Source organism: Copadichromis virginalis, linkage group LG16, assembly GCF_057382275.1.
Source record: "Copadichromis virginalis isolate Kocher_CV1m ecotype Utaka linkage group LG16, C_Virginalis_male_GT1.1, whole genome shotgun sequence".
NCBI lineage: Eukaryota > Metazoa > Chordata > Actinopteri > Cichliformes > Cichlidae > Copadichromis > Copadichromis virginalis.
In genome coordinates, this window is record NC_140633.1 from 33,958,945 (window position 1) to 33,979,481 (window position 20,537).

Sequence of the window (20,537 nt, forward strand, 5' to 3'; positions counted from 1 at the left end):
GGGATTCTCTTTCAGCATTATTAAACTATTAAGACCACTGCTTTGCATTTCTTTGATCCTTTCCTTTGGCCTACAACATAACAGGGATTATGGTCCCTATATACTTTATTGATTTATTGAGGATTTGACAGGAGGGTCAAGGTAGCACATCTGAAAAGTCTTCTAGGTTTTCAATAAGTGGCTGCTGAGAACTGTAGTACTGTGATTGTAATGTAATGGGAAGTTCCAGAACGTTGAATTTGTCTGCACTGGGTCCTGCTTAAGAGTCCACATAATTTATTTTTCTATTTTGCATGCAACAGTAATCTCAAATAAATTGGTCCATATGTGTTGTTTTACAAGATATCTATTATTTCCATAGAGATTAAAAAGAGCTTGTGAAGCTGATAAATTGATTAGTGCATGTTGTGTTCCAGCATTGATAAAAACAAATATTTAGGAGGTTGTGACCTCCAAAAATGAATTTTAAAAATCTCAGATTTGTCATTATAACTGGATTTTTTAAGTAATTTAAAAATGTTGTAATTAAAGTGTGAAAAAGATGTCTGAGGGGTGGTTTTCGTTTGTTTTTACACATTTAGTGTTCCTTAAGATTGCAAAATACCACCCTCAATGCAGATTTAAAAAAAAAAATCAAAAGCTTGGAGAATGATAAATTTTCTATATCAACAGTTCAATATCTATCTAAATGAAGAAAACACATGAGAGCTGTGTCTCAGTTGCCAAGCTAATTTTTTAGAGGTTGAGGGGATAAAAAGGTATGTGTAGTCACCACCATCAAAGGCAAAGAAAAGATCAAAAGGAATTAAAATAGAGGAATGCCCACCACTGGCAGGAAGATCATTAGTTTTTTTTTTTTTGTTGTTGTTTTTTGCCTGTCCCGTTTGGCTCTTTTGCCATCAGAATTGTTGTCTAAAGGCAAAGAAAGATGCCCAACGGATTTACTTTACCAAATTGACCATCCCAGCCTTGCCGTAATGGTCCATTTGATTCACCTTTTATTGTTTATTTTATTTTCATTTAGTGACATACGGGACAGACTTGACTGGGGGAAAGAAGGGGAGAAAGAAAGAGGGAAAGAGAAACAGCTGAGAAGAGGGACGGGGGAGAAGGGCAAAAGACAAAAACCAACAGAACGGGCAGAAAAAAAAAAGAAAAAAAAAAGCATATATCGATCACCTGGGTCACCTGCTGAGAAAGAAAAAAAGAAAACAAGCAGAAGAGAACAAGAGTAATAGAATAAACAACATCACAATGATATATGGGAATATGACAGTAAATACTAAATGTTAAACATTATTGTGCAGCACATAAGATCAACAGAACACAGTGTGCTTTGAGGTAGGAGCCAAAAAGGGTGTAGTTTGTGGGTGTGATCACCCGTGTGTACACCTGTGAGCATGGACGCGCTTGTTTTGTTTTTTTAAAAGGTTCCTTCATGTAATAATCTGCTAGAGGGTGTGGGGGGGCCACAGCCCCGTCCTCTAGGGCATGAAGCAGGTATGGAGGAGATCAAAACTCCAGACATCCAGAGGCCCCCAGAACACAAGAGACCAAGGAAGACCAACAGAGGGGCAGCCGCGCCACTGTCCCAGAAAAAGCTGAGGAGAGTCCCAGATGAGGGTTCACTCAGCAGCCGCGGAGCAGAAGCCAGGGGGAGTTGCAGTGACGCGCCCGTGAGCTCCGCCGGCAGCCAGCCGGGCTGGGAGTGACGGAGCCCCAGGCCGAGAGGCCGGGGGCACCCCACCTCCGAAGTGGCCCGAGCGAGCCCCAGGCTCTAGGCCCCGATAAGCGGCCGCCAAGGAGTGAGCCGGTGTGTACCTGGACGCCCATCCCCGGACACAAAGAACCACCAACGCATGTCTGAGGGAGTCCATCACTGGCAGGGGAAGTGGTGGTAGGGGGAGATAGGCCTCCAAACCTTGGAGGGCCTGAGATGTCCCCAGAGAGGTGGCGCCTGACACCCAACCTGACATATAGACACAGAAATATAGGCACACACATATACAAACATCCATTCCCACCCTCATGCTCTCATATGCACTTACTCCACACTCAACCAACGTGGAGACAGACATAAAGAGACGCTGTACACACGATCACAGGAAGATCATTAGTGAATTCAAAGAAAAAAAGTATCTCTCAGCACTGGGAGTGTTATTTAAAGAGTGATTGTTTCCCTGGTAGAAGTACCAATAAATGTAAACTTGCATGTAGATCTTAAAGTTGACAAACTACAGCATTTAATAATAATGACAAGAACTTTTATATGAATAAAACTCATTAAACTCTAAATTTACTTAAAGAAACAACAGTTTGTTATACATAGCTTGTAAGATTTTGCCCGTTTATAATATATTTAAGCTTGTTTGCAAGTATCACGTTTTCACAATCTAGTAAAAAGCTGTCATCATCTTTCATTGTCCACAAAAATCTTAGTATAGTTATGTGTTTGATGAACATTGTAGGAGTTTTCTAGATTATTTTTAAAGTGTTTTCCTCTTAATCTTTTGCCCACACAAAAAGTGTATAAATGTGCTTATTTATTCCTGATATTAGGACAATTACTTACTGTCAGAAATGGTAAATGGCCTGCATTTGTATAGCGCTTTTCTAGTCCCTAAGGACCCCAAAGCGCTTCACATTCAGTCATTCATTTACACACTGGCGATGGCAAGCTACATTGTAGCCACAGCTGCCCTGGGGCGCACTGACAGAGGCGAGGCTGCCGGACACTGGCGCCACCAGGCCCTCTGACCACCACCAGTAGGCAAACACGGGGTTAGTATCTTGCCCAAGGATATTTGGCATGCAGTCAGGAGGCAGCCTGGGATCGAACCACCGACCTTCTGATTAGTGGCTGACCTGCTCTGCCACCTGAGCTACAGCCACCCCAGAAGATTACACACACAACAGTCCTCTCTGCACAGGTGACAACTAGCCAGCAAAACAACACCTGGTTGTAAGCTAACATTATGGCTGCTAATGTAAGGCTCCAGTGTTCTAAAAATCACACATATCCCTCTGATAAACAGTTTGATTGCGTTGATTGCAGTCTTCCTCTGTGTAATTCAGACATGTTTGTCATACAGCTAAAATATGTATTAGGGCAGCTTCAGGGTGAAATTTGTTGAACTGACAAGTTTTTCCTTGTCACCAATGGCAAGTACTTAATTTTTAGTAATCTTTTTTTCAGAATGCCACAGCTCTGAGTCCAGCAGAGTCCAAGATCTCCATTTTGAAAAAAAAAATAAAAATGAGGCCATAGCATATGATTCACATACCCAGTGGCGGTCCTAGCCTGTGTGGCTCCCTGGGCAAACACTCCCTCTGCCCCCCCCAAACACACACACACACACACAGACAGACATACACATAAAACATATTAAGGATTGTACATAAACATAAAACTGTTGTTGGAGCCATGCTGAATTTCACCAGAGAAACACACACACACACAGACATATGAAGAGAGAGAGAGAGAGTGCGCCTAGTATGCAAACAGCCACCAAACAGCCATCATAATTCATCATACAATGAGAACAGAACAAATCAACAATTGACAATGATTAATTAATATTAAAACCTGTAACATAATGTATTGTTTGGAGTTTAGTCTGTTACTGTTACTATTTTTACCATTTCTTCTTGGAGCATGTAACCCACATCATTTCCTTAGGGATTAATAAAGTATTCTGATTCTGATTGTTTCAGAATACATGACCTGCCATTATCCAATGACACATCTGCTTACCTGTATCTTGTGCTCGTTTCTCCTCCTCTTCCTTTCTCTTTTTTCTAAGCTGAAGACATGATGGCTTTGAACTTTTCTTGTCCATCTTCCATTGGTTTTAATTTTACACTCTAGTATGAACACCCATCCCTCAACCCGAGGATCACCACAACATAACCTAATAAACCTACACCTTAGTTCACTTTGTCTAGGGTTTATTTAGAGGATTTCGCACAACCCAGGATTCACTGTAGTTTGCGTTTTGGCCAGCAGAGGACGCGGGTGATCACACACCCGACGTCGGACTCGTAATAATACGGCGAAGACACCAAAGAAGAAGAAGTAGAAGCAGAAGTTTCCGGTGCAACAGCTAGGCATCATCATGCCTACTGCTGTGATTATGGAGGAAAATTTTGATAAACTATTAGAGCAGTGTGAAGCCCAAGAGCTTGAGGTAAGGACTTTGTGATCTTAAATATGAACAGGAAGGTCGCAGAGATTTTGTGGCTTTGAAAGCAGGATGGGAACGCTGCGGTTTTTAGATATATTAGGCTAGCGTACTGGCTACGAAACCTAGCCTGTGTGTAGCCTACCTTAAAGCTCTGTGAAATTAACTTATCAAACACGTTTTCTCGTAGGCGAAACATTCTCATGTTAAAAATGAGATATAGGCTGTAGCAACGTGTTCATGTTGGACTGCTCTTTGCTTTACCTTTGCCTTTACTTGTCAGCAGATAGTAGGAAGTTAGCGATCATAATCTCTCCGTTAAATTGGAACATATCTGCAGGTCATGTGTTTGATTTAAGAACCTTTAAGTCTTATCTGTGTTGACAGTCTGTCTGTCTGTCTATCTGCATGCAGCCTACGGACTGACAGTTTATAGTATAAGAATAAATGAGCGAGACTAGTACTGTAATGTTAGCAGGAGCTAAAACTATTAACTGGACGCTTGCTGTTGGCTGGGTGAACATCAGCGACTATTATTTTTTCTTTATTATGACAATAATAAGACAATAATAATAACCCGTTTTCTCTGAGAAGTAACATTTGTTCAGTTTTCCGCTTGTTTTAGTTCCAATGTTTAATCGCACACCTGCATTTCTTTGTAACAGGCTCCAGGGGGCATTGCAACACCTCAGGTCTACGCTCAGCTGCTGGCGCTCTATTTACTTAATAATGACATGTAAGTCTCTGATCTCTATGTATTTATAAAAAGAAATACATTTAAATCTATATTTGGGTCTCAGATTGCAGGTAGCTGATTTAGTTGATGAGACCCTTTTTACTGCCTGTATCTGTATTATGAATGTGTTGTGTGTTTTCCTAACAGGAATAATGGCAGGTATCTGTGGAAGAGGATTCCCCAAGCAATAAAATCGGTAAGCTTGTTAAAACATGTGTAAACATTGCTAAAAAAAAATAACATTTGAGCATGTAAATGTGAACAGTAAATGCTGTTTACTTTAAAATCCAATGTTGGTTTTATTACATTTTTCAAACCTACTCATACTGTCATGTACACAGTTACTAGACACTTTGTAAGGTGCACTTTGCTAGTACTGGATGAGCCCTCTTTTGCCCTCAGAGCTGCCTTAATTCTTTGTGCATTCATAGATTCAACGAGGTGCTGGTTTTAGAGGTTTTGGTCCATGTTGACATGATGTCATCACACAGTTGGTGCAGATTTGTTGGGTGCTTATCTCTGACATAAATCTCCTATTCTGAAACCTCTCTAAACGCTGTACTTGCTTAAGATATGATGACTGTGGAGCCCATTTGATTAGCCTTCCTATCAGTTCGAAACAGTTTGACCATTCTCCTCTAAACTCTGTCATCAACAAGAAGTGGCACTCATTTGATTTTTCCTTTTTTCTGAAAATACAGTGTAAATCCTAGATGAAAAATCCCAGCAGATCAGAAGTTTCCTAAATACTCAGACCAGCCCATCTGACACCACCAACCATTCAAAGTGTCTTGTATTACCATTCTTCGTCATTCGAATACTCAATTTGAATAGCATTTTGTCTTTGTCTCGTCTTGTGTGAATGCACTAAGTTAATGTCATGTGACTGGTTGATTTAATGAGTAAAGACAAACTCATGGATTGGAGAAGTCCTTTAATGACTGAGCAGCCAGATCCATCATAGCATCACAAAGGGATGGCACAAGGAGCCAATGGTGAGAGGCTAATAAAGATTTCTTTTTCTAGTCCCTGTTTGCTTTGGATCAACTGGAGGCTTTTCATGGAGCTTTCAGAACAATATGATAATAAGGAATTATATTCTAGCTTCAAATTAGAAGTTAGAAATGTATGGTCTGTGTTTTTCATCACCTTTTTGCCATTGTGGTGCCTGCATCACATTTAATATTAAGGGCATACCACCCTGACACAACCAGTTCCATGTTTCTAGAAAAATTGCTCAACTTTAAATGTAAGTAACTAAAAACATATGTAATTGGCATTTTCACTTGTATTGCAAAATGATCTTAAGTCCTGGCAGATCAATTTGCCCCACAGGAAAACTTTTTGGACCTGCTTAGACAACCAAGAGAGCACTATGAAATAAATGGAATTATGGTACTGCCAATCAAGTCATGACTTCTTGCCAAGTCCAAGAAAAGACAATTTAAGGATGATGGAACCATTGTGATCCAACAGTGTTACATATATATTGGGCTGTGAATGTTCTTCACAGTAGCATTAAAGCCACTACCTGGTCAAGTGTTGCATTCTGATTGTGTTTGAAATGCTTCTCACTTGTTTCCTGCAGGCAAATCCTGAATTAGCAGCTATATGGGGAGTGGGCCAGCGTATTTGGCAGAGAGACTTTCCAGGGATCTACACAGCCATTGCTGCTTATCAGTGGTCGGAGAATATTCTTCATGTCATGGAGGCCCTTAGAGGTAACCAAAAAATGTTAAGAACACTAGTTGACTTCTCGTGCCTCACGTTGACCTGTTATTACACTCTTCAGATTAATTATGCTTCCAAATATTCTTTATCTGATATATAAATTTGGCTCTGTTGAAACTAGGAACTAAGGCAACATGTTCTTTCAGCAGGTTTAAGTGAGTTCAATATTTTAAAAAAGTTTCATAAATCATTTAGAATAACTGCCAGCAGGGGGCAACAGCTGAACCCAGTCAGGGCTATGAGGCAACAAAGCAATGGGAAAATAAACAGAAACCCTCATGGTCATGAAGGGTACATCAAATAACCACAACAAGATACTTGCATATTAAGAAGGTGGTTGCGTACCTACATATTTTTCTGTTTTTCAGATCACCTTCTCAACTTCAAAGGAAACATCAGGTCATAAAGTTATATCATCTGATGGTCACAGTTCTAGCTGCATTTGTATCATGTGTCAATTACATTGTGCAACAGTTTAAGAATAGCTTCTCACTTATGTTTATGACACTGTGTGTTGATCAGATATTAATGCTCAGAACAGTATGTCATAGCACAGTTAAGCAACCACTGGTCATAACTGCTTAGTAGATGTGTGAATAAACATTAACAAAAAATGTGCAACAGTCAAGAACTGCAGCATTTATTCAAGATTACATTTTTTTGCAATCTGACTGTACTTCCAGGCACTTAATGTACTGAGTGTATTCATGACCATCATACAGCTCACACTAATTAGAATATTGCATAATATATATTTTTTCCATCAATGTGTTAAAAGAATACATTTCCAAACGTATAAATTAATCTGAATATTTTTAATAAATCTGTTTAAATCAAAGCCACAAAACGAAGACATTAAATATATTGAGAACCTAAAAAGTAATAAAATATATTATCATCTTACCTTAAATTTAATTTAACAGTCTCACTAAATTGTGGATTTTATTATTAAACTCATCAGGTTCCAGTGCTGAAGAATAAGCATTGCAAAAGAAAGAGACTAGCAGGTAAATTATCATTTAGAAAAAAGAGGCTTAAATGTTGTGTCCGTGGTAGTTTAATAAACATAATTGATCCTCAGCCATTTGCTTTTACCGGTTAGTTTAATTTAAAACGTATGAAAATTGCTTTTCTGTACAGTCACTCCATTTACTAAACAGAACCGGTTACATAAATTGGCACATTGAGCAGATAAATGAAAAGAAATCAAATGGAAAAACAGCCAAGTCACAGGATCTTGACACAGACTTGTTTACCAATAATACTGAGCCCTCTTTCTCAGGTCGAGCTCCTCTGAGCCGGTCACATGGACCCTGTTTGTCTGTACTCAGTTGGCCACTTGGGTCACTGTTAGAGGGGACTCTGCGCCCACTGGGGCATGTGACACATGCTGCAATGGGTAGGAGGGGGAGTTTCGGTGAAAAGATCCTAGGCTAGCAAGCGGGTAGGAATGCCTGGTGGAAAGGATCGGGTGTCACCAGCTGTGAGTGTGCAGTATAAAGGACAGAGCCGCTAGCTCTCAACCAGAATAGATATCAGCATTTCAAGTACGGCACACCAACAGGAGAAGTTCTTAGACGCTGTACTCTCTTTTAGCGACTCAGCTTTTAGCTTTCTCCTTGTGAGAACATAAGACTTCCTAGTCTAGGTGTACGCATAAAACTTACGAAATGGACATCCAGAGGACAGGATCTGTAGTTCGGCCCCCCAGCCCCATGGATAGCCTTGAGAAGCAGCTGAGCTGCCCCATCTGCCTGGACATGTTCACGAAGCCTGTGGTCATCCTGCCTTGCCAGCACAACCTGTGCCGTAGCTGTGCCAGTGACCTCTATGACTCGCGCAACCCGTACCGCTTTTCTGGTGGCGTCTTTCGCTGCCCTACCTGCCGGTTTGAGGTTGTGCTCGACCGCCATGGTGTGCACGGGCTTCAGCGAAACCTGTTAGTGGAAAATATCATTGACATCTACAAGCAGCAGCAAGAACTAAGTGGCAGTGGAAAGACAGAAACCAACCTGAAGCCTAAAGAGTCCAAAGAGCCAAAGTGCCAGGAACATGAGGATGAGAAAATCAACATCTACTGTGTGACCTGCCAAACACCCACCTGCTCCATGTGCAAAGTGTTTGGCCAGCATAAGGACTGTGAGGTGGCCCCTCTAACAACTGTTTATGAGACCCAGAAGGGTGAACTGAGTAATGCTATCGATACGCTGGTGACCAGCAATGGTCTCCTGCAGTCTCTGCTTAATCAGATGGAAGACGCCTGCCGTGCTGTACAGGAAAACGCTCAGCGTGCCAAGCAGGGCCTCGCTGAGCGGTTTGATCTGCTATATGCTATCCTAGAAGAGCGTAAGGGCATTTTACTTGAGCAGATTGGGAAAGAGCAAGATGAAAAGGTGGCAGCTCTGCGGGCACTGGCTCAGCGTTACGGTGAGCGACTGCAGGCCAGCTCAGAGCTGACTGATTCGGCTGTGAGGGCATTGGAGCAGAGCGGAGCTGCTGAGTTCCTGTTGGCTTCGAAGGGCCTTATCACACAGACCAAAGATGCAGCCAAAGCCTCACTGGGGGAAGAGAGGCCCGAGCCAGGCTTTGAGAAGATGGACCACTTCACTATATCAACGGAGCGTGTTGAAAGAGTCCTTGGAAAAATGGACTTTGGAGTGGTTGGAGATGATGATGAATTTGAGGATGCAGAGGAAGAGGAGGAAGAAGAGGAGGAATGATGAGAATTGGAAGTTGTTTTGAACTTAAGTACTCTTGAAGGTGTTTTGAAATAGGGCAGTGTTTGTCTTGAGGACTGAAATATTAAGGAGGTGAAAGAGGATGTGGGCTGAAACTGTTTGCCCTGTCAGTGCAATATCTAATTTCAGTGTCATATTCATTCTTTTTTTCTTAAGTTCTTTTTATACTTTTGTACCTCTAAGTCTGTTAAATGTAGAAACAGGTAGTATTTAGGAATAGTTGTTATTTTAGATTTCCTTTCTCACTTTTTTTGTGGAATTGGTGATCAACTGACCTCGATGTAATCACCAAGTCTGTTGTTACTGGTAATAAACCTGCATGAATTGAAGCAGCAATGTTCTTTATTTTTAGCTCAATGTAAGCCCAACTTAAAATATTGATTTATTTATATTAAATAAATGGGGCTTAAAAGGAAAAAAAAAACCCTACATGACTTAGGATTATTTTGGTGCTACAGACTTTTGGAGTGCTTCCATCCAAATGGTTCCCAGTCTGTTGCTGCTCTTACTTGGCAGTGGACTGTATTTAAAAATAAAGCCCCTTGCCATGTCCTGTCTGCTTTGCCTTTGCTGGTGAAAAGTGGGGGCTATTTTTAAGAGGTGAGATGGTGAGAGGTGATAGCTCACCCTGGAATAGACTGACAGGGAAGGACAAGCCAGGTCCCGTTTCTCCTGCATAAAACTCCCATCCTCCCACTCACTGATGTCTTACTCAGCACCTCCAACCCAACTCTGAAGTGTCAGAGGGGCATGCTAAGAAAGGCCTGTCCAGTTGCCACACAAGTCATTCTCTAGCGGCCAAGAGGCCATGGTAAAAATATACATCTTCCCTGAGGCTGGGTTACAGAAAAAACCCCTTGAGATGATCGGCCTTGTTGGGTCAGGAGCATTTGAATTTACAGATGGTCAGCTGCCAGAAAGTTGTTCCAACACAAGAAGCAGTTTTATAAGCTGTGTCTCTTTTTAATAGGAGTTTTTAGCATAGTGATGCACAACAAAATGGGTTTCATTTGGATTTCTTGATTTAAGAGGTTGTTTGAATCAGAACAGTATTTAAATAAATAAGGATTGTGGCTATTTGATCTCAGGCCTCCATTTCAGGGACGACACAGAGGACACCCAGTCAGTTTTTATAGTCCAACATATTTTTTTTTAGTTTGTTTTTGGCTAAGCTTTTGTTTTCAGTGCAGTTTAGTTTGTCTACAAAAACTTTGTCTTTATTCGAGTCACAGTTACAGTTTGTTTTTTAAGGTTCAGGAAAAGAATTATTTAGAATAAGCTTCTGTAACATTTTAGTGAGACAGAACACCTCGCCAGAATATGATTATGAATTATTTGTTCAGGTCCCCTGAATCTTTTGGATATATTTAATGGTCCCCACCACACACAAACCCAAACACACACTGATCTCAATCAGTAGAATCACACCATTCTTCAAGCACTCTTCCTTTACATAAATAAAGATTTTTTTTATTTTTTTAATAAATTAATGGAAGAAACAAATTGGTGTATATAATGGTCAAACTTCCCTAGAGCTGGACCCACAGATCATCCCCCCCCCCCCCCCCCCCCCCCCAATGCTGAAACGCCACCTACAGTCATGACTTTGGTTAAAACTCAAGCGCAGCTGTTGCGTAAACGGTGTTGACATATTTTCCAAGACATGTGTTCAGCTTCTTTTTGCCTCTTTTCGATAAGAGCAGTAACATTTAGGACAGGAAGCTCGTTGGACATCACAATGGGAACGCGCTCTTGACAATCTCTGGCCTTCCCCTACACAGCTGTCTTTTCTCATCCCACTTGTTATTGTTACTGCTGCTAACGGCTGCAGCAGACAGGAGGATGATTGTTGGTATACACACAACCCGTTGCTAGGCTATAAAACACCAAAGGCCATAACCCCAAGGCACTTGCGTGATAGCTGCTGTAGCAGCAGCGAATACCTGCCAGCGTATGTTGTTTTTGAGGCCCTGTCACTCCTACAGTAATCTCCACAGCACGTCAAGTCAGGCTAGATAAACAGGGCAGTTTGGAAGCTGAAGCCAGAGCCTGCTGATAAAGTCTTCAACGGGTCTGTGGTGTGAGCTTATTTGTGATTCGGCTTAAGCATGCTTCATTTAACAGATCTTTAATTAAGTGTACTTGATTGTGGAATTCATTTTAGCTCAAGTCAAAGTTTCCTGAACAACAAATGCAAGATTTCACTTAAAGCAAACCCAGATGGTATGATGAATTAAAGACAATTTTTTTGTTAAGACTAGCTTTGTTTGATTTTCCCAGAGCAGTTCCTGTTAGAGCTGCGTGTCATTGTGTGTTTGTTTGGGCTGGGATGAAGTGACTTGCCAAACACATACAATTACCACAAGAAAGGTTAAAAATCTGCAAAGTCAGCAGAGTGAGAAACAAAGAGCTTCTTCCAAGGCCAGTGCACTGTCTAGTTTTAAAGAAATCAGCATCAGAATTTGTTAAGTTCCTTTCCCACCACATCTCTGAAATTTGGTCCAGGGGGCGTTGTGTAATCTTGCAGATGGACAGAGAAACAAATACCCTTACTTGACATTTACTCAGGATGTAACAATGTTGAAACTAAGACTAAAGCCATGATGCAGCTGTTCAGTTTTATTAGGATGATACGTCTCATACTTAAAACATGAAGTTGGGAAAACGCATTACTGATGATGTATGCATCATCAGTAATGCGTGAATGCATGTTGGGAGTGACAGATCTGGGTTATGGCATAAGTGAGACAGTACAAAAGATGGAAAATCCTCTCCAGCATTGACATTTCAGTATTAAGTGATGCCCCAGGGATGAGATCAGTGATGCACGCTACATGAGTGCAGCTGACCATAGCAGAACAAAGCCTCTGAATATCTATAAAACTAATCAATTACCTTAAAGTGTTAAAGTCAGTGGAAGAACACAAATTATTGCCTGAAAATGCAATAATGATTGGGCTTGAATTTATTGCATTGCATATTCAAAATGGAAATAGTTTGATAACCAGATTTCACTATTAAGGACCAAAGGCAGTGATAAATCATGTAAAAATAATAGAAGACAAAAACAATGTTCCCCCTCAATCCATGGAAAAATCAGTGAGTGATCCCAAGTGACCTGCAAAAATCATCAGATTTTGTGTACATCAGCTTTACTTTTTTCATTCAACCCATGCAAAATATTTCCAGAGTTACAGACCCTCAGAGTGCAAAGGTGTGGGTTGAAATTTGGAGCTTTTTTTTTTTTTAATCCGCTTACTGGTCCAGGATTTTAACTGCATGAGTACCAAAGAGATCCACATGACCTCTCCAGAGTTGAGGGAAAAATAAAAAACACATTAAGTTCTGTTTAAAAACTGGAGCCAAATCAATTTTACACCCACACTAAGGGTCATGGTCTAAGGAGAAAATGTTTCTGCCCAGCCCTGTAACCAGTTTTGAGCAACATTTTAATGGGATATATCATAGTTGAAATAAACTGCACCAGTTTAATGTCCACGAGAAGAAAAAAGCTTTGGTACCATAAATGTTTAATATGTTTCTGATCAGAATCAGAATCGTGTTTATTGGCCAAGTATATGTGCAGACACATACAGGGAATTTGGTTCCGGTAGATGGTGGCTCTCAAGCACAGTGATGTAAAACACACACACACACACACACACACACACACACACACACACACACACACACACACACGTCTATATATACACATTACACATACATACACAAAGCTGTGTAAACCAACTATAAATAACGGATCTAAACTTATATACATAAAATACTACAAAATGTACACAAGGTGCAGCTGCAGTCTGGCAGTGGGAGCAGTGTGACAGGTCAACTGTTAAGAAGGGAGATGGTGAGGGGAAAGAAACTGTTCCTGTGTCGGGTGGTCCTGGTCTGCAGGCTTCTGATCATTCAAAGGGGGGAAAAAAACTCTAAAGTGTGATTCATGAATGATTGCTAGCTTGTGAAAACAAATTATACAAGCCCCCCCCCCCACCACCACCACCACCACCACCACACACACATTTTCATACTATCCTCATCGTCCAGCCACAGTTCCTTTTGGGTCAGAATAATTTTCCTTAATGTATTTTGACAGTCTGCAATTCTGGCAGGTTTCATAGCATGAAGGTAAAACTGTACATGGCTTTTTAAATATAATAAAGTTGTGCTCAGAGGGAAAGATCTATTCAGAATACTTTTTAAGTACATGTTTCATATGTAATTTAAAACAGCCTGTGAATATAGATTATTTGTGCTTTGTACGTTATGAGATGAACAGTCTGTTCAGTGGTTCATTATAATCTGATGTGTTTCTGGTTCTCAGAGCTTTGTTCCTTAGAATATAATAAATCACTCCTGAAGAATTGTTCGTCTCAGCATGTGACCTCCTGTGCTGTTGCTCATTAGAAGTGCTGTTTACACGAGACATGTTGCTTAAATATCATGTTAAAATGCTGTAACATCATACTCTCCTCGTGCCTGGAAGCTCCCAGCAAGTTGCCCTGTTTGCTGTGCACTTTAAATAGAACCAGAGCCTAGATTTAGCTCATATGCACTCCATATGCACCTATCTCATATGTCTTCACAGAGAGCACACGGCAGCGGGCGTACAGCCTTGTGGCCCAGGCGTACACTTCCATTGCAGCGGAGGATTTTGCTGCCTTTGTGGGCTACTCTGTGGAAGAGGCGGTGAAGGGTAATGTTATATCTGCTTTTTTTTAATCAGTCAGTAATCTTGCTCTCAATTTTATCACATTACTTTATACAAAGTTATTAAGAATTTTTTTTTTCTTTTTTCCCCTCACTTCAAAGGTGTGGTGAGCCAAGGCTGGCAGGCAGACGCCAACACCAGAATGGTGATGCCCAAAAAACCAGGTAGGTGGCAGTGTTGCTCTGTTAAACTGCGACCAGGATGTACCCAAAAGGAGCATCCAACTCCCAGGCTTCTCCTCCCCGGGGATTTTATTAGACACATAAAAATGCTGTGAGCACAGATTTAGGACTTGGGTCATGCTGACATTGTTTTTCCTTGAAATTCTTGAAGTATGTGATTATCGTCCATATAGCCCAAATTTTATCACGGTCACATGTCCGCGATTCAAAGCGTCAAGGCCTAATCCACGGGTTTGTTGATTTATGTGGACATACCAGGGGACATCTGTCTTATCTGTAATCATCAGAACTTACTGCATGACTGAAGCATCTGCTGCACACATGCATGCAACCAACCAACCCACCCACATGAATCCCCCAACTTTCTTCCTTAGTTTTTATTGGCTCTTTTAGTTGTTGATCTCACACCAGAAACGATTCTATTTAAGATGGATGTAAAAAAATTGTGCTGGCCTGGCAGGTAGTTGTTGTTTAACAGGTGAGGAATAGTCTTGAGCTCACTTCTAGATGTGAACAGTAGGTCTAACTCGAATGAGCTGAGCTTCAGAGTCCGAGCATGTGGGCTAAAGAGCTAAAACTGAAAGGATGTAAGAAGATCGATAGCATTTGGCACAAGAGGAATCTCCCTCTGACTCAACTTCTCCTCCTCCGTGTCTCTCTCCTTCAACAGATCCTCCCCCTGTCTCGTTGGTTCCAAATGAGCAGCAGTTGGCCAGACTCACTGACTACGTGGCTTTTCTTGAGAACTGATAACCCACCACAGCCACTGCCACCCGTTTTCACCCACTCGGTACTGAGGGAGAATACAAGACTCTTCATCCTTCCTGCAGCCCTGGTTGAGACGTACACCCACCCCACCCCCCATCATCTTGCATGATTTCTCTGGGACATAGCTATTTATGTTCAGCGACTAATAAACCCTCTGCTCTTGATGTGTTGAAAATTTCAGACTGTGATGTTGTACATTTTTATGCTCTTCGCGAACCCACCTGATGTCTAGATTTGGCCGTTTTTCAAAGGAAGCTTCATTTTCCCGTCACCAACTAATTCTTTCCTCCCAGCAGAAATACACAAACCAGCTTGTACAGTCCACTCCTTCTGTTTTAGCATTTAAAGTTGGCCTTGATATAAATGTCATCGGGTAACAGGAGTCTTGGCATGCATGCATCACCGTACGGAGACCTCATTTTGAAATTTTATGTTTTGACTGGTGAATAAATATTTTGCTGTTTCTATATTTCTCGTACTGTTCTTCTGAGTTTTGTCTGTAATTGGTGTTGTATTTCAGAGTCAACATTCACTGTAAATGAAAGTTTGTTGTCTTCTGTGGCCCAATATGAGGAAGCAGCCCTGTATTTATGTATGATTATGGACCACCAGGTAAGTTGATATTGGAGCAAATGGATATTTATACCCCAAAATCACATAAATTGTTCTGGAAAATGAAACGAGTTGCAGTTTAATCCTGGCGGTGGAAGGCAAAACTTTAAACACACAAACATTTTTTAACATCTCTGCTAAATATAATAAACTTTTAAAGTGATGCTTTCTAATTAACATCAGAGAGCTCACGGACATTTTTATTCTGATGTCATATCTGGCTGCCATCTGTTCCTCACTGCTGCAAAATAAAAGCCTGTATAAGGCCTCTCTGTTCTGTTTTGAGGCATAATTTGAAATGTGCACTTCTCCTTTACTTTGTAGTCATTTCAGCTTTTATTGTAGCTGGCACTGGAAGGGAGAGGCAGCCATTTGATGTGATTTAGTGTGAAATCCTGGACATCGGGGCCATTCCTTGCACTTTTGTGGTTGCAAGGATCTCATTTATTTCATGGCATGGTTTGCTTTGTTTTGAAAATGCCACATTGGACACGACTGCAAGCATGAAAATTGCCCGTCTGTTTACATTTGCTGCTGTGTGTCCTTTTAAGTCTGTCTCGGTCTACAGATTTGCAGCATGTAAAGGGAACTGTGAACTTAAAGATACTTCTCAGGGACTGGCACTGAACCAGCATGACAGTATCCACCAGGTTTAGTCAACCATAAGGATATACACACAGATGTGTGTCCAGCAAACTATTGTGCATAAACTGCCTAAACTAAGTAAAGAGTGCTTAATTCGATTTATATCAATAATTAATGTAGTATTAAGCTGACTGGAAGTTTAGTGACTGAGGGGTCAAACTCGAGGGCCGGTGTCCTACAGGTTTTCGATATCACACTGGGTCATCACACCTCCATCAAATGATTAGTTCATTACCAGGCCTCTGGAGAACTTCAAGATATGTTGAGGAGGTAATTTAGCTATTTAAATCAGCTCTGTTGGATCAAGCACACATCTAAAACCTGCAGGAAAACAACCCTCTAGGCCTGGAGTTCGACATCTGTGAATTAAGGAAACACTGGCTCATGTGAAATCCAGGGTTTGGAGTTTTGGGTTATTCTCACTGTTTGTGCAGGATTCAGCTGGCAGCAGAGTTAGCACTGCCCATACGGGCCAAGGACACTGTCACGAGAGGAAGCAGCCAAGAATAATTCGTATAGTGCTCACTGTACAGAAAACAAACTAACACCCGCGGAACCACCGTGAATGTGTATTGCAGCGTGGCCGGTTAGCTCAGTTGGTTAGAGCGTGGTGCTAATAACGCCAAGGTCGCGGGTTCGATCCCCGTACGGGCCAAGGTTCTCCTATTGGTAATTGAATATGTGACGCGTCGTGAGTTTTCCACGTTGTGCATGATTTCATCGACATGCAGTTCAAACAAAGTTTGTTTTGTTTTTTCAGGTTAACTGTTACAAGGACACCAGTCTTTTCCTACTTGAGACGAAAATGCCTGTATTTACGAGTTTTAATAATTAGGGTTACGTTTTTAAGTTATATATTAAGTTTAAGTTATATATTTACACTTAGTTGTCAGGCTCCTTGTAATGTTTAATTTGTTTGTGTACCTCTCTGCGCTTTTTTTTTAATGATATTGTATTTAATGGAGCTGGGGTGTTTTCGGTTGCCGTAACATTAATTTCCCGTCTTTTAAAGGTAAATACATTTTAAACAAGTATCAAAAGCAAAAAATAAAATGGCTGTTATTGTTGTGAGCAAGAAGCAAAGAGATGGCCACATGATCCAGGATTTCAGCACTGTGAAGCTATGTAATGCTTCTAGCCAAGACCCTCTGGCTTTTAACTAACTTAGAAAACATTTCAAACCATTTGTTTCTGGAACACTTGTTAAATGGAAATAACCATTCTTGTAAGGTGACTCCACCCACATCATGTGTGTATTTTATTTTATTTCATGCAGGGTAAATTTTGCCTTCCAACCTGCCAGGTTTATACTTTCAGGGACAACGCAGCCCAAGACTTTGTTTTTTTCCATCTTTTTAAAGATGTCAAAAAACAGAGTTTCACTGAATAACTTTTAAAAACTCTGACTATTAACACAGAGTAATCTGATGTATGCAGAACACAATTCTCTAGGTTCATATGATACACAGTGATGCCAGTGCTTTGAAGTAAGGGCACAAGGTCACACTGTGTTTCCAGAATTGGCTCTGTGCTTTTACTACCGTGGGTCAACGTTTATACCTCGTGCTGGTTCAGATTACTGACACATACATAATGCCATGTGGTATACATGGCCTCATATCTGCTATCTGCATTACAATAATAAATTTGACCTCAGTGTTCTCATCTACCTTTAACTGATCCATTTTTGACACAGAGCTCTCATGTAGGAAGATTCTACAAGCACTGGTAACTTATTTTTAGATGAGGTGATCTATGGACTGAAAGTGAATGGAAAGTCACAATGGCAACTTTCAATTATCCCCCTCAGACTTCAGCTTCTTTTTCTCAGAAATCTTCGCAGTCATAATATAAAGTAAGACACTTTAATTTGTCTACATATTGTTACTGTAGTAAGTGGTAGCACTCGTGGGAAGGGAAGCCAGGCCTCATATGTTTTCTCAAACTTCAATTGTCATTTTAATGAAAGCAATTTGTTTAATGGTTTCGGCCATTCTCTGCTCTTCTCATTTCTCACTGACTGTAAAATGGACCACACGAAACAGCAACCCTCTGAATGCCACGGTGAATATGTGGTGAAACACAGTTTTGCACTCTCACAATCTGAAGGCTGAGCAGGACTCCCTTGAGATGAGGCTCTGTTTGTCAGATGAAGCCAGCTTTGAATTTGATTTATTTTTTTTTAGGTTTTAAGTAAATAATAATGTCACTACACTGCAGCTACAGCAGTTAACTCGTCATGGTAGGTGTACACCAAAACCTGAACTTCAGTATGGAGAGAAAATTTGGACTGTCAGTATTAGAATGTGACATGTGCCAGTGCAGTAGTAGCACAGCAGCAATTTCACTGGCTGTGGCTTTTTTTATGACAATAATTCCCGCACACTCAGGCACTACTGTACTTACTGACCTTATCAACTTAGAGGAGGAACATTTGTGGACACAACAGACTTTTCAACCCAGCGAAAAGGATTCTGTGAATGACTTGGTGAGGATTTCTACAACATTCACAGTGGTTGTGAGCAAGTCTGTCTTTGCACACAGGATGCTTTTTCACTCTTTTTAAGTCCACTTCTTGTACACAACCATTTTCAAAGCAATGGCATTTTTTAATACACAATTTAACACTGTTCAATGAAAAATGCGGGGATAAAAAGGCAACAAAGGATGAACCAGCGTTGTGTCTTTACTGGCATTTCTTTGGTTGAATATATGGAAAATTGCAAAGATAAAACAGTTTGACAGACATAAAAATAGTATTTTTGCACCATCTAGGTGATTTTGAAAGAGCTAGCTGTGTCAAAAGGAAACAGAAAAATATACAACACAGCACCTGGACATTGATCCATCGGAAGTTCACAAACACGGCATAAGAAATTGTTTCAATGAAAGGGTGACTGTCAAGAAACCTTTGCAGCGAAACAGGGAGAAAAGGTAAAAGCCAACGGAACGTGATCAAACATGGACTGGACTACCCAGAGCACCGACTTCAATATTATCAAAACAGTGTGAGATCGTCTTGATGAAGGAGAGAAGAAAAGACAGAAACATTTTTTTTTAAAAAAGACGAAAGAAACCTAGAGAAGTATTTTTGAAGGCTATTTAAAGATGTTACAAGAAAGCTGCCAAAAAGAGTTCAGACACAGTTGAAGAATAAAGGCGGTTATACCAAATATTCACTTCCAAGCTTATTAGAATTGCTCAAACTCAGCTTTCCCCTTGTATTCTGTATGTCCATATGTTTTCACATGTTTCAGTAACTCACTGCACATATTTTCTTTGCAAAATATAAAGAAACGAGGGGTGGCTCATGACTTCTGTGCATTACTGTATAATTGTTTTAAACAGTCAGGAAGCACGTATTTATGTATTTCCAGGTTATATTGGACATACTAAAATGTTGCACAGATTTTTCAGCTTCACTGATCAAGAGCCACGAGTGTTCTGTAACACACGACAGCTGCTGCTACAAAAATAATCGTCAGCTCTCCATACATGCAAATGCTGTCCACATTGCAGAACACTTTGTCTTTCACATTTTCAGTTCGGCATGTTTCTTTTGAAGAGGCTGAGATAACTGTTTCCAATTCCATGTTCAACCCTCTCATTGTTGTTTGCAGTGAGTCTCTAGACAGTTTGCAGATTTTAGAAAGAATTAACATGAAAAAATAGCCCAAGGAAAGACTGGCAGACATCTGGATGTTCCTGTTTTTGTTGTTAGGGTTTTTTTTTAAATTATTATTACATTTTGTTTTGTTTAAGAAAAAAAAACCCACAACAGCACTTGAGTCACTGGCTCAGCATCTTTTGCACAGCTGCTTATGTTTAGGTAGGAACTGTTGTGGGTGAGGTCATTTTTTCCAGGGGTCAAAAGTGACTTCTTCCTCACATGATGTTACAGACGACTGCACAGATGAGTCGAGGCGCTTTTCCTTTTAGAAGTCTGTATTTGTTTACTGTCTCTCAAAATCAGTGGCCATTTTCCGTGTCAAGATATATATAAGTTTTCAGCTAATAGCTTTCTGGGAATCACCTTGTGGTATAAATAATTTTTTCAAGCTGTGAAACTGTTATCTTTGGCACAAAAGCCCAAATCTTTCGTTAAATGTGAAAACTATTTTGAATGAAAATTGAATTCATGTAGTATTTCCAACATTCGCCTTACAAAACTAGGATAGGCCCAAACAAAAAATGTGCACTGAGTATTTTGACATGTGGGCT

General features: G+C 40.5%; 2 protein-coding genes and 1 non-coding gene across 3 annotated transcripts; all 3 read left to right on the forward strand.

Annotated features, from left to right (window-relative positions):
- Nucleotides 1-4,057: 4,057 nt before the first annotated feature.
- cops8 (COP9 signalosome subunit 8) lies at nucleotides 4,058-15,528 on the forward strand. The gene is made up of 7 exons (XM_085434458.1): nucleotides 4,058-4,187; nucleotides 4,847-4,917; nucleotides 5,065-5,113; nucleotides 6,506-6,638; nucleotides 13,987-14,094; nucleotides 14,211-14,273; nucleotides 14,962-15,528. The coding sequence occupies exons 1-7, from the start codon at nucleotides 4,116-4,118 to the stop codon at nucleotides 15,039-15,041; spliced, it is 576 nt and encodes a 191-aa protein (XP_085290584.1). The 5' UTR covers nucleotides 4,058-4,115; the 3' UTR covers nucleotides 15,042-15,528.
- trim63b (tripartite motif containing 63b) lies at nucleotides 8,116-9,715 on the forward strand. Its single transcript, XM_085434457.1, has one exon. It carries the CDS (start codon nucleotides 8,319-8,321, stop codon nucleotides 9,366-9,368), a length of 1,050 nt encoding a protein of 349 aa, XP_085290583.1. The 5' UTR covers nucleotides 8,116-8,318; the 3' UTR covers nucleotides 9,369-9,715.
- Nucleotides 15,529-16,897: 1,369 nt separating the features above from the next.
- On the forward strand, nucleotides 16,898-16,971 carry trnai-aau (transfer RNA isoleucine (anticodon AAU)). The gene has a single exon. It is a non-coding gene; the product is annotated as a tRNA-Ile (tRNA).
- Nucleotides 16,972-20,537: the final 3,566 nt, after the last annotated feature.

What these genes read in the sequence shown, in the direction of transcription:
- cops8 (XM_085434458.1), top strand. Translation starts at nt 4,116, where the DNA reads ATGCCTACTGCTGTGATTATGGAGGAAAATTTTGATAAACTATTAGAG. An exon ending in TGTGGAAGAGGCGGTGAAGG is followed by an intron (nt 14,095 to 14,210) that starts GTAATGTTATAT and finishes CTCACTTCAAAG; the next exon opens with GTGTGGTGAGCCAAGGCTGG. An exon ending in GGTGATGCCCAAAAAACCAG is followed by an intron (nt 14,274 to 14,961) that starts GTAGGTGGCAGT and finishes CTCCTTCAACAG; the next exon opens with ATCCTCCCCCTGTCTCGTTG.
- trim63b (XM_085434457.1), top strand. Translation starts at nt 8,319, where the DNA reads ATGGACATCCAGAGGACAGGATCTGTAGTTCGGCCCCCCAGCCCCATG.